Source organism: Podarcis pityusensis, assembly GCF_964106645.2.
Source record: "Podarcis pityusensis genome assembly, chromosome: 4".
In the NCBI taxonomy this organism is placed as follows: domain Eukaryota; kingdom Metazoa; phylum Chordata; class Lepidosauria; order Squamata; family Lacertidae; genus Podarcis; species Podarcis pityusensis.
Window position 1 is genome coordinate 21,501,488 of NC_138027.1, and position 14,220 is coordinate 21,515,707.

At 42.4% G+C, this 14,220-nt stretch overlaps 1 protein-coding gene across 2 annotated transcripts in view; it reads right to left on the bottom strand.

Moving 5' to 3' along the window:
* GUCY1A2 (guanylate cyclase 1 soluble subunit alpha 2) overlaps positions 1-14,220 on the bottom strand; it is a 146,737-nt gene that overhangs the window by 103,722 nt on the left and 28,795 nt on the right. For both annotated transcript variants that reach the window (XM_081002045.1, XM_081002046.1), the window contains exon 4: positions 9,757-10,475. In XM_081002045.1, the coding sequence (XP_080858171.1) occupies positions 9,757-10,475 (719 nt within the window). The remainder of the gene's footprint in view (positions 1-9,756; positions 10,476-14,220) is intronic.

Here is a 14,220-nt window from a genome sequence, read left to right on the forward strand (position 1 = left end):
GCTTTTGCCTTCCTCATACCAATTGCCACAACTTTTGGCGGAAAAAAGGCATTATTTGAACTTATTGTTGGCTCAATATAGTAAATTGTTTTCTCTAGCACACTTCAGTGGCTTCCCCTCAACACATTTAATACATCTGATAAATAATAATAATGTTTAAGGGGCAAATCTAACCAAAGTCCCCAGATATTGCCCTTGTAATAATAAAGAAGTGAAGTCAGGGCCACATGTTCTTTTTAAATGTAGGTTTTTATCAGGGGGTTGGGATAGATCCCATTACACAGTCCATCAGCAAAGTCTCTGTTGAGCATTGTATTGGATGGCTCTTGTTTTTAAAACATTCCCAAGCAAGTTGCAAAATATCTAAATATTGCAATTTCTCTTACATAATCTGAATGTTTTCTGATTCCCCTCCCTCTTTTAATGCTTTTATGTGCTTTAAATTCTGTAACTTTTTGTGGTTTGTAGACAATAACAGCTGTTCGGCAGTAGACTCCCTCAGGAAGTGGTGGCCTTTTAGCAGAGGTGGGATGGCCATCTGTCATGGATGCTTTAGTTGAGATTCCTGCATTGCAGGGTTTCTTCCAACTCTACAATTCTATGATAGTGTGATTCTGTGATTCTATTTCCTATATATAATTCCTCATCCATTGGCATTCTCTGCCCAGAAAGTCTTGTCCAATGACATCTTTGCTTACTAGCAGGCCCAGACGGGGGGGGGGGGGGCATATGGGCCACTTGGCCCGGGCCTTCAATTCCAAAGGGGGCCTCAGTCAGCATACATTCCCTATGTATTTTTAAAAAGCACTTGTATATCTATATTTTCTATTTTGTCTTTTTATGCAGATACGGTTCAAGCCTTGAAATAAAATTATTTGTCAGCATAACTTTTATGAAAATTATTTATATACTTACTTATTTATAAGACTTCAGTTATCCCCAGGGTAAAAAAAGGGGGGCACATTATCTACCTGGCCCAGGCCTCTGTCTGGCTCTGCAAGGCCCTGCTTACTAGTAAAGGCAAGTAAATCCTTACAGCATTTTCAAACTTTCACACAAAATTGATCCCTTCCCAACTGCCCCATCCCAACTTGCTTCACTACAGACAATAGTTTTTATTGAGTTTTAAAATTTGCTTTCGTTGGCTTCTTGCTCCAAGAATTTTAACACTGATAAACAAAACCCCATTGCCTTTAGTTCTTGCCCTGGGAATTTGATTTTCTTTCTCCCTGATTGCAGCCTTACAAAATGCACACAGAGGCTTCGGTACCCTTAGAATATTGTTAAAACATTATTTTCCTGTACGAACACGAGGCGGGCACGATCACGGTTTCAAACTGTAGGTCTAGGTCAGAGAACTACTATTGATTGCGATGTACTCTACGCTGTGTCTTGCTGATTTACAGGAAATTTTATTCAACCCCGGCGCATGCTTTCCCATGGCAGAGAAACTCTCATCTCTATTAAATTGCATCTCACCTCAGCTATTTGCAACCTCCGGAATACCAGACAGTAGACAATGATTTTAAATATCCTCATTAAAACTACTCATTATGAGCATCGAGCATTGATGAACAATAAATCACCTCATTAAAAAACAACCTCAGGTACAATTATGTCACTAGAACTGGTCTCCATTGCTGATTCCCTCAATGAGGCTTATGGGACTCATTAGAGACTAGCACATTACAAGGCAAACCTAGGAAGACCCAACGTCAAATTTGCCTCAGGATATTAATGTGCAAACTGGGTGGGAATTGGGTGGGCAAGAGATAGTGCATAACACTTTCTCACCTGCTAATTCTTCCCTACAAAAGGGCATTTTCCGACCATATTGGCTGCTCTTTTAATCCACAGGTGGGCTCCAGAAGTGGAAATGTGTCCCGCAGGCAAAATGTAGTGAGGGAAGGAAGGATTTGCAGGGGGAGGGTCAGTGAATGTGGAGGGTACAGTGGTACCTCGGGTTTCATATGCTTCAGGTTACATACGCTTCAGGTTACACACTCCGCTAACCCAGAAATAGTGCTTCAGGTTAAGAACTTTGCTTCAGGATGAGAACAGAAATCGGGCTCCGACGGCCAGTCACAGGGCCTCAATCCTGCACGCACTCCTGGCAGGCAGCAGTGCAGCGGGAGACCCCATTAGCTAAAGTGGTGCTTCAGGTTAAGAACAGTTTCAGGTTAAGAATGGACCTCCAGAACAAATTAAGTACTTAACCCGAGGTACCACTGCATTAAGGAGCCTCTCTCACACCTGCCGATCATGTTTCATGATGCCCCAAGGGTGCCTCCAAACTATCATCGTTTTCAGGTAGGGTTCAGTCCTAACCAGACAAATAACAGGTGTGCAATTAAAGCTAATTTGGGGCTCCTGTGAAACAAAACCTAATTTCCCCCAAAATATCGGACTTCTTGTGATAAGCAGAGTGAAGTTGTCAGTGAATGTGCGGGATAACCCTTGCTTCCTGCTACACCATCTAATTCCCACTACAGAACAAAGGAGGCTGGATGCTCATTAAATAGCAAACCTGGTCTATATCTCTCTGCAAACAAATCAGGCTGAATGCTTCTCAAACAGGTCATGGGGAAGCGACCCCTACGCCGTTCCATCTTCAGCTATCCTCACGCTGAATCTTAATACTTCTAACAAGCTCCATTCCTGGAATCTGTCCTCTCTGCTGGACATGCACCTTGAACCTAAACCCACCAACTGTTTAAAAATGAAGTTTGGTGGAACTAAGCCATTGGGCTTTGAACTGTGGCTGTAGTTCTTACTTCTCATGCAATGAAATGTTTGGAAGGGGGAGGCAGAATCTGGCTTGCTATTGTTTTTTAAAAAGCTTGTCAATTTAAATTTCATAATATATTTTTTTTTTACTAAATGCTCTCCCGGTTGTTAAGCTACATACCGTATTACTTACAGAATGTTTAATGGGAAACAGTAAGTTGGAGTCACTGCTTACTCTTAATTAGATGGCAATTTTTTGGGTATTTCCCTAGCGCTACATTAACTACAGGAAAGAAGCTTAAAAATTATACACACAGGAGAAAGATAAAGCTTATAGGATTTTCCAGGTCATGGCTTCACTGAATGGCAAATGAATGCACAAGTAAAGCAACCCTACAGAAGCTAAAGACTTCAGGTGTAGCACTATTTTATTAAGCTCCAGTAAAAACCAGAAAAGGAAACAAAAGCAATTCTTCCAGGGTTTAATCAACCTTGCTTAGTCAAACTCAGTCTGTGTACACACCATACGTTTAACACAGAAGATTTTCTCCAAGAGAAGCATGGGAACTGTAGTTTAGCCTTCAAAGAGCTACAATTCCAAGCACCCTTAACAGACCTCAGCCTCAGACTTCAAGGATATGTATTGCTCAAGGCACTGTGAGATCAATCAAAGCTAAGTTCCTACGCTGACAGTGTAGATGAGGTTTTATTTATCTATATATAGAAAGATGAAAAATATTTACACTATAGAATGCAATGTGCCTATCACATATGCAATAAAAAACATTTAAAACAATCATGCTTCTTCAGAGAGGCAGAGAAAAATAAAAGAAATAAGATAAAACAGAGGGTTGAAAAGGGAAGTGGACAAAAGGGGCAGAAATGTCAATTATCTGTGCATATAACTCTGCATCTTAATTGAGGATTGATTGATTGAGGATGCTAGTTAATATCCATGAGAAAAGTATAATGGCAATGTATAGATAATCAGAGGAACGAAAAAGACTGATCAGTGGCCAACTTTTCCCACAACTTGTTGGGTTATTTGAAAGTAAGCACCATTGAGATCAATAGGAGAAGATGTAAGATTAGATAGATACTTATTCCAGCTCTACATTCAAGCTTAGCTCTAGTGTGGGCATCCAGATCCATTTTTAGAAACTCGCAGTGCAGAGAAAATAAAGGCAGAAAGAGAGCAACAGAGTCAGCAATGGAAAAGGAGGTGAGTAATCTCCACATTTCTGCATAATCATAGTAGGATTGGGGTCTGCCGCATAAGATAAGCTTTGCGAAAGGCTGGCTATGCTTCAAATGAATTGCAGTCCAGAACTTACAAGCAAGGCAAGTCTGAAAGCCCAGTGTTTTGTGAATTCTAATCTTCAGACTTTAGTTAGTTGTTGTTGTTGTTGTTTTACTTCTGAGTAAACATGCACAAGACAGAGTTGCAAAATCTGGAATAATTTGAGTGGCTGCCATAGTCCTATCCAGACTTATTTAAGTGTATGTTCACTGCTTTTGAGCGACTGTGTTTTGGAGAGCAGCTCAGGCCCACTACCCACCTTCACTGCTTTCGAAAATAATTAAGTAGACGTTGCAAGCTCTGTTCTACAAAAGAGCAGTTGCTATAATTGGTAGTGCCCTGATCTTTGTTGCCATTCTCATAAATGAATGCTTTAGATGCTCAACAATTATTTGACCAATTTCAAATCTCTCCCGCTTCTGTTCCTGGTGGAGAAGTACACGCAACGGAGCATTTTGTTTTATTATTTATTTTAATGGACTGCTTAAGCCAAAAATATGAAACCCTCAAAGCCTGCCAAGCCTTTCTTATTAGTAACAGCCTGGGCTGGACAGCGTGACATTTCTCCCACCATTTCGTACCACCCCCTGCCGTCACTGGACACATCACACTTAATTATCCATAAGTGAACATTTGACACAGTGGGGAGAACTGGGCTCTGAGTGAAGGCAATGCTTATTTTTGAGAGACCGTTTACGGGTCTGAAAGTGTTCTATTCCCAACATACCCAAGGGCCTCTGTAATTTCAACCCATTTCCCAAATGGCCCACAAAGCACAGAGCAGGGGCCTTTCTAAACTGCCACCGTCGGATCGAAGCAGAAAGATCTCAGATCTTAAGAGCGCTAGTTGGATGGCTAAAGCATCATGTGCCATTTCGTCCCCCATATTCCCAGAGCTCAGTGCCAGAGACTCTGTGTTCAAGTGAGAGAACAGAATGTTGGCCCAATACTGGAGAACTGAATTCTTCATGGTTCACAAACAGAGACTACAAGGATGAAAGACCTGTCGGGTGAGGGAAATCTGAGGCTCTTTTTAATGTTTAGCATTCCAGCTAAGAGACAAGGACACACATTTGAGCGAACGTTAAATGAAATTGTGAGTCTGCTCAACGTCAGTTTTGATGGCGGTGCTTCCACCCTCAGCCCTCCGGCAGCGTAATATTTCTCCCCATCATGATTGTACAACTTTCTACGAATTTTCATGAAGCTTCTCCTGGAAACACTTAACAGTAGAACAAGCTCTTTCCTTTTGGCATTTTTAAAATGAGTAGCAAGGTGTAAAAGCTCTCTCGAATCCCCTTTATGGGCCTCTAATATAATATGTAAGATTATCGCTCCAATGCAACAGTTATTTAAACTCAAGATTCTGCTACTAGGTATGTCAGTGTGCTGTACCAATTGTTTTTATTCATGTATTGCATTAATCTCCCACTGCTCTTCAAGAGATCAAGGCACTGCATATAGCTCGCTTTCCCCAAGTTTAACTCCCAACAAGATAAATCAGGCAGAGAGACAGAGACAGAGAGAAAAGGGCCCTCAAGTGTTTTCATGCCTGAGTAGGGATTTGGAAAAGAAAAAAGCCTCAAAATAAAATGTGAGGGGGGGTGTGTGTATGCATATGTGGAACTTAAATAAAATCCAGAAATGCCCAGCGATTCTAAGAAGCCAAAACAACAACAACAACAACAACAACAACAACAACAACAACAAAGCAGCGAAGTTTGAAATCATTGGTTAAAATCAGTGCCATTCTTAAAAGATTCAACCTGCCATCTTGATTCAAAATGGAGTCAAATCATACCCAGACACAGACAAAACCTAATTCTTCATTATACACCTTTAGGCGCCAGGCAAAAACGTTCCTTTTTAACCAAGCCTTTGTTTGATTTTATTGAAACCCTATGCCCTTTTAAAATGTGGTGGGGTTTTATTTGGGGGGGAGGGGTGTTATTGGGTTGTTGCTTTTATTTTGATTATGTATTTTGTGGTTTTATATTTCGATTTTATTCTGTGAACTGCCCTGACACCTCCGGTATATAATATAAATTCAACAAATAATAAGAGTATCAACAATTCTGGTTGCAATATTGTAAGAGAACAGAAAGACAAACAACTTTCCAAAACATATAGCAGATTTCTAGTGAGGAAATACCTTTCGGCTTGTTTTTCATCCAAACTGTCTCCTCTGAGGGCAGGTTATTTCGGCTGTATCATGATGTTGGCACGATCCAATCATGCCCTCATGAAGTATATGCCATTCGGAGTATACTGCATCTCCCTGAGAATCCACAGGCCTGTCACCTTCCAGTCGGGAAGCTGAGCCTGAGCAGAGACCCACACAGCCCAAGGCACGTAACTAAGGAGGTGGCAGAGTCCCTGAACAAACTATGAGAGATGCTCATGCCAGGAGCCGGAAGAATCATCCTCCCTCAGAGGAGGCCTCTGTGCCTGAGTCTGCAGCACAAGTGCTTCTGAATAAAGTGAAGGAATAGCAGACTGGATTGGACTGGCGGCCCCAGGGGTATTGTTAAGGAATGACCTACAGGGCCCTGCTTCTTCTCCCCAGGCCCTAAGCTCTGCAGGCGACAGAGTGGGTGGCGTTAGGGATGTGTTTCTCTTCTTTTCCTTCTACTTAAATAAAAGCAAGTTGGCAGCTAAGCTGCACTGCCATTGCTACCAGAGACGGACAAATCAGTCCATTTCAATTTCTCTGTGTGTCATTTCCCCCCAATTTTAAATTCAATTTTCCACACTTCTGTAGCTTTTTGCCATTCTTCTTCTTTTTACAAATGCTCGTGAAAACTCACCACCATTTTACTGCGTGTTTCTCCTAACAAACACATTTTTATATGTAGTTTCAACCAATACACATATTGTTACTGTTATGTACTGAAGTTCTCACCCTGGGCCAGCAGGGGGATACTGTAGATAGTTATGCAAATAAGGGATCGAAAGTGACGTTCAGTGATTGGATAGTTTTAGAAAATTGTTACAGTTACATTGTACTGGAGCTCTATATAAGCAGGCTGACTGAATCCTTCAGTTCAGTTCTGTTCTGGCCTGTGAATAAACAAGAGCTGTTTGAAGAATCGCTGTGTCATCTGATATGTTCACCCACAACTTAACAGTTACAAGCCGATTCCCTAATACGGTCCTTTTTTTGTATGTAATGTTCACTAAATATATGCATTTTTTAATGTACACTTTCCCCCAATACAATGCAATATTTGCACACCGGTAGTTGTTGTCATTAATAGTCATAATAATATTTACCCACCCTTCATCCTCACGTCCCAGGGCATGTTACATTTGTTTGGAGACCTGCATTGCACAATTCAGAGACGCTTGAATTCTTCAAAGGATAATTGTGTTTCTGTGTGCATGTTGCTTCGGGAAGTGTGAATTAGGTAGCTTCTCATTGAAAAGCAAACAAATCTAATTTCTCCCACATCCCTAACTGCAAGTTTAGGTTCACTGCTGCTGTGCACAATGGCGGACTTTGGGCTCTCAAATTTCAGTGACAACCTGTGTGACACTAAAATTGGGCACCTCCTGCCTCTCAATGCTACCTCTACAGCTTTGTTTTGGTGCCCCCTGCAACCACAGTGGTTGCACCACCCTAAAATTGTCTTTGCTGCAGCCAACTGAAACCTCAACTGTTCCTGGGAAGGAAAGCAATGTAATTTCAGTTTCCTTTTGAATATACAACATCCCAGAAAAAGAAAAGGAAATGACATCATATCCCTTCCCAGAAGCCCTAACGGGCCAGTAGTTAATAGGAGGAAATATGGCAATAAGTTTCGGGCCAGTAGTTAATAGGAGGAAATATGGCAATAAGTTTCTTCCTCTCCAGCCTTTGCACCTTATTTCTTAGCTTCGGATGGCAAAAGAAAAGAAAAGAAAAGGCAAACAAAATAGAAATCTATACATACAAAAATATAGAAATATATACATACAAAATAGAAATATATACAAATGAAGGTCTTGGTTTTTTGCTACTTCAGATTTTCGAACCAGGCCATGAGTGAATATATAACTTTTATCAATTCTAAACCCAGGAAGGTAAAGGCATGATTTGCTCCAAATATACTTCTTTCTGCATTTCACTTCATTTTTGGGTCCTCAGGTTCTAAGTTGATCAACAAAGAACAGATCAATCTCGTCGATCTGAGGTTGTTGTTATGCACTATTTAATCACAAAAGTCTGCAAATAACAATAATGTTTTTATTGACATACCTCAAAAAAAAACTAATAAAACAGGAATGGAATTTTTTTTTGCAATCTCTGTATTCAGAAGCTGTAACTGCATCTTTGCAGAAAAGTACTGCAGATAAAGAGTTTCTGAACTCTTATTTGTAGATCCTTTAAATAGTAATTGTAGATCCTTTTAATAGTAATTATAAAGTTGCAAAGAAATAATAACTTTCCACTGGATATTTCACAACAGCTTCCAATTACAGGCAACAGAGAAGGGTGTGCAATAGGCATGTCTTTTGTGAAGCAGCTGACACGTTTCTCAAGAGCAAGACATGCAACACATCAATAGGGAATGACAATAAGCAAAGAAAGCAGTTGACATTACACCAGAACATAAGTGAAAGCAAATCAGTTCTTACTTTGAATGGGGAAACTTTTAATTGCATTATTCTCCCACCTTTTTCCTCCAATGGGCACTCATGCTAGGATGCAAAGTAACATGCAAACTAACAATTAAAAAAACTTGTTCCCTTGTGAAAAATATATACCTGCTTTCCCAAGTAAATCCAAACAACAGGCAATGTTCAGCATCACTGGAATTAATAGGGAAAGCTTTGCATATCCCTAATTAAAAATGCTAAGTGGCTATCCAAGATGCTATTAAAGTTCAATGAAGCACAACCATTAGTGTGTTGGGTGATTTTTTTATTTAAAAAAAACCACGTTGCCATCTATTCTTTCACTTTTCTCATTTACAGCCACTGACAGCTGTCAAATTAGCCAACGTAATTCATTTTGGAAACCATCAGAGTCTAAACAAGTTTTGACAACTAAGCGTGAGGAATATTGGGGGGGAGAAGGAAGGGACAAAACATCCAGAATTTGAATCTGGGATTTTTATACAAAGGCTGCAGACAACAGCCAAGTGTCAAGTTTGTTGTTGTTGTTGTTGTTGTTGTCATCGTTGTTCAGTGATTGTGAATGAAGGAAGAATTAGAGCCCCGAAATTATACCTGGCAGATGTCCCTCATGGTCCAATAACCTTCAGGCCATTCCATTTGAATTTTAAATGGGACAAAATAAAACAACAAACAAACAAACAAACAACAATTCAGGGCTATGAGTTATGATATTAAATGACTTGGCTAGCATCAGACCTGTTGATTTCATAAGGTGAAAAAATACATATGGATTTTAAAAGCTCTCCTGAGTAAAGCTATTTATTAAAAGCCTTTCATCAGTGAAAATTAATTTGTTCATATTTAAACTATTTAGGTGAGGGAAAGTATCTGAAGGAGGAGACGGGAGGAGAAGTAATACTCCGTAAAACGACTCCAGCAGTGTAAAGCAGAGAACAGTGCCTATCACCCCAGGGGATCATTATGAGATCCACAGATCGCCCAATGTTTTGTCTAATTTGGCCCTTACGAAATGATGTTTCCCCCTCAGTTTTACGGATCGTGCTTGCTAGAAGACTCCTTGATCTGCCAACAAACCTTTTTTTTAAGCAGGCTAAACGTAACGTTATTACCTTGTCTTTATTTTCAGAGCCAGACGCTTCAAGTTTGGTTCGGATCACGAAGGGTGTCGACAGCCTCAGGAGGACTCGCTCAAACGTGGCGCCGATCTTTGGGGAAACGATCTCGAAACAGTCTTGGAACCTCAGCGTCTTGTGAGCATCGCATCGGAGCTGTTTGCGAAGCCCTTCCCCTAACTGCAGCACTAGCATGCTGGGATCAAACATCAAGTGGAAGGGGAAAGCGCGGCAGAAGTTGCTGATACTTATCCTCAGGTCCGAGGGGGACTGGGAAGTGCCTAGAGGAAGTGCTTTTGTGATGTTTGCATTTTCGCGCTCTTTGATGACGAAAGTGAGGCAGCTGCAGTTGCCTGGGTTTGAATCCTCGGGGCACAACTTGTCGTTTGCAATCGGCTCCACTTCGACTTCCAGTTGGTAGATTTTCCTGGCCGCCGCCTTGACCATTCCCACCATGGCGAAACCAACAATCTGATGAGGGTGGAAGTAGTGGAGCATCAGGTTGCCTTCGGGGAGCTCTTTGCATAGGAAAGAAGGGGATTCCGAAGTGGCCTGCCTTCCAAACGAAGTCCTGATGTGCTCCAGCAAAGCGTCAAAGCCATTGAAGAAATCTTGCAAGGTGCCACCCACGGCTCGGAGGACCCGCTCGTTCTCGTCAAAGCAGATGTTGAAGAATTCGGCCCCAAATTTCTCCTGCAGTTCTTCAAACTTCAAGCCTGCACAGCAACGGATAGCACATATCAGCAAGGGACCACTGTTGCACAGCAGTGGCATTGGGGGACGGGAAGTGGGCCAATTCAGGGGGCTACTAAGTCAAGTTTGGCAGGAGTGATGAGACCTATGGCCACCTATTGAAGAATATGGTTTTAATGGTTGGTTGGAGACTATGCTCTTTTTAGGTTCTGCAAATGGAAAGGGGCAGAGGACCAAGGCCTGAATTCCTTATCCCTCCAACTGGGCCAGGCCCAGTACATTTTGCTGCCTGAGGTGAAGGACAAGATGGCGCCCTGCCCACATTCCATGTACAGAAGCTGACTGGACTGGCATTTGAATATGACTTCAATGCACCGGACAGCAACAGGCTAGTTTAAGAGGTGTATGGCAGGCCTGTGGCACACACAGCTAGAGATTTGTGGCACACAGAAACCTAGGAGGGCTACCACCGGTGCCCTCTAATTCCTGTCACACAAGGTGACTGACTCACCCTGCTATTGGTAGGGCTGGACCTGACCAGAAAGTAAACTGATTGCACATTTTGTTATCACAGACACAACGCCCTCCACATATCTCTCTCTCTTTACCAGAGCCACAATCCTAAACCCACTTAACCTGGGAATATGCCCCACTGAATTCAATAGGACTGAGTAGACATGGTTAGGATTGCACTGTAAGTTAGCAATTTGGGAAGCCAGGCAGTGCTCCATAGGAGGCCAGATGTGATGAGTTGATCTCCAGTCTATTGTCTTTGTATGTGAGGTGGACCTCAGACTGAGCTAGGGTTACATACCAATTGCTAGAGGACCAATGAAGGAGATGAAATCTCCTACCCAACACCCTTCTCCTCCTGTATTGCTCAGAGAACCGAGAACAGCGTTTTCCACACTATCCTCAAGCACTACCCACCAGGAAGATAGTGATTAGATAGACGACAGTACCAGCAAGCTATAATTTAAAACAAAAATGTATGCAACCTTTTCAAGCTCTTGTCACAGAAGCTCATGCTTATGATTAAGAAAATGTTCGGAATAGCAAGAGCTGACACTGTCAAATAAGAGACCACTGAATGACAATGTGCACCAAATGTTGTCTGGCTTGGGTAGGCTATTACCTTAAAAGGTGACTGCTAAAGGACAGCCTGCTATAAGATGACTGCTTTGTCATTTGCAGTCTGAGGAGTGGCTCTGTTGAGCATTTGACCCTCCGGTCGCTGTTATCTCTTAAGCTGAACAGAGTCTTCTGTGCTCAGAAGCAGCAAGAAGGGGAAAACTGAAGTTTCCTAGGAACCACCAAATATCTTTCTAGCCATGGCTTTGACATTTGCAAGTGTTCTGCAGGCAGCTTCTTGCCTAACAGGGCAAGGAATGTTGAGAAGGGTTTCCAAAGGTCCAGTCTCCATGGAGACCCTCCCTCCCACTCTCTGCTAATGCCAGCCTTCCTTTAACTTAGCAAGGATATCTAGGGCAGGAAAAAATAAAACTACCTGCCAAACAGCACCGGCCCTCAGTGGCCTTGAGGAAGGAGCATAGTCTCAGAGGTAAAGCCTTTCCTTTGCATGCAGAAGTGTTCAATCCCTGGCAGCTCCAGGTAGGCCTTAGAAAGACTCCATGTCTGAAACTCTGGAGAGCTGCTGCCAATCTGTGCAGACAGTACTGAGCTCAATGGACCAACAACGTGAACTGGAGGAGGAAAACGTTGGGGGGGGGCATTTACATTAACCAAGTCTTACGTTTCCAAGCACAATTCAAAGTGTTCGTGCTGACCTTTAAAGCCCTAAACCGCCTCGGTCCAGTATATATGAAGGAGCGTCTCCACCCCCATCGTTCTACCCTGACACTGAGGTCCAGTGCTGAGGGCCTTCTGGTGGGTCCCTCACTGTGAGAAGCCAAGTTACAGTGGACCAGGCAAAGGTCCTTCTCAGGAGTGGCACCCGCCCCGTGGAACGCCCTCCCACCAGATGTCAAAGAGATAAACAACTACCTGACATTTAGAAGACATCTGAAGGCAGCCCTGTTTAGGGAAGCTTTTAATGTATGATGTACTACGGTATTTTAATATTTTGTTGGAAGCCGCCCAGAGTGGCTGGGGAAGCCAAGCCAGATGGGTGGGGTATAAATAATAAATTATTATTATTATTATTATTATTATTATTATTATTAGTCACACAATTATGCAGCCATGCATTCAAAGGTGACTGGCACAGGTCTTTCATTGGTAGACTTATTTGCTTAAGTTAGGAACATCCGCCAATCTGCTAAGAATGTCTCTCTCTCTCTTTCTTGTCTTCTGGCAATCAGGAGGCACTGTATAGGTTTCCTTGCAAGTGCAAATTCCCACAGCTTACACCTGGGGCCTTCTGCATGCAAGACGGATGATCTACCACTGGGCCATGGCCCTTAAGATGATGGAGAAAACACCACAATTAGTTGGCTCTGCCTATCATTGGCTCTGGTCCCATCTGCTGCTGAACAGGTTGCAGTTTTCATACGCAACCTGCTGGTATTCTCTCCACGCTGAGAGAACACCATGCAGGAAGGAAGCTTGCAGAACCGACCACAACATCTACCACGCCCACCCCCCCTCCAGAATCTCCCTAAATAAAACGTTAACAAATAATTATCCAAGAATGAAAACAACAGCAAAAGACCACGTCATCCGTTTATACCAGAATATTTATTTCCTAAGGGTATGAATTAGCTACTTGGTATAAATATTCAGCAGCCCCAATGATATCAGTGGAATCCCAATGGAGAAGTAAGAAATGTTGCACAATCTGGATGGCACATTGTCTTCTGAACTTGGGAGAGGAGTGCAATTAAAAAGTTTGTGCCCGCAGGCAAGAAACAATAGGGTAGGGTTGATGTGGGAGGGTGGGAATTATTTGTCCATATCCGCAGGGAGAAAAAGATTATAATCCCAATGCAGACCCCAAATGAAGCTCAACACTTACAGCGTAAATGGCTTCATAAGGCCTTGCAGCAAAGCTATCCCCCAGTAATTTAAAAATGCACTGCCTTCTCCTCTACCAGGGTTTCCCAAACTTGGGTCTCCAGCTGTTTTTGGACTACCGTTCCCATCATCCCTGACCACTGTTCCTGCTACCTAGGGATGATGGGAGTTGTAGTCCAAAAACAGCTAGAGACCCAAGTTTGGGAAACCCTGCCCTATACAAATCAGTCCGTCGAGTGAGGTTATCATATAATGGGAAGGCCAAAGTGGTCCCCCCTCCAGAAGTTGCTGGACTACAACCTCCATCATCTGTGACAATTGGCTGTGCTGGATAGGGCTGATGGGAGTTGGAGTCCAATGTTATCTGAAGGCTACTACTGCCACAGGCCCTTCTATGGTTACTGGGTGGCTTTTCTGTGGTGGTCTATGAGTTATAGAACTCCCTCCCCACACAGGCTCCTGAAAACATCCCTTTTTAGCTTTAGATGTCAGGTTAAGTCTACCCTATTGACTAGAACTTTTCGTAATAATAAATCAACCTGCTTTAAAGGCAGCATCTTGCTGGCTTTGGTTTTTAAGGTTGCTTTGCTTTAATCTGTTGTTGTGGGTATTTTTAATTACGTTTTCACACTGTTAAGCCTCGGAGACCATAACGGTGGAAACGATGGGATATAAGTTTCTTAAATAAGTTTAAAAACACATGGAAGAATCAAGGTGTCCAAGCTTGACCACCCCCACTTCAAACATAGCACAAAGAAAGTGAAACCATGCTTAACATTCGGAAGGGAAAGGGTA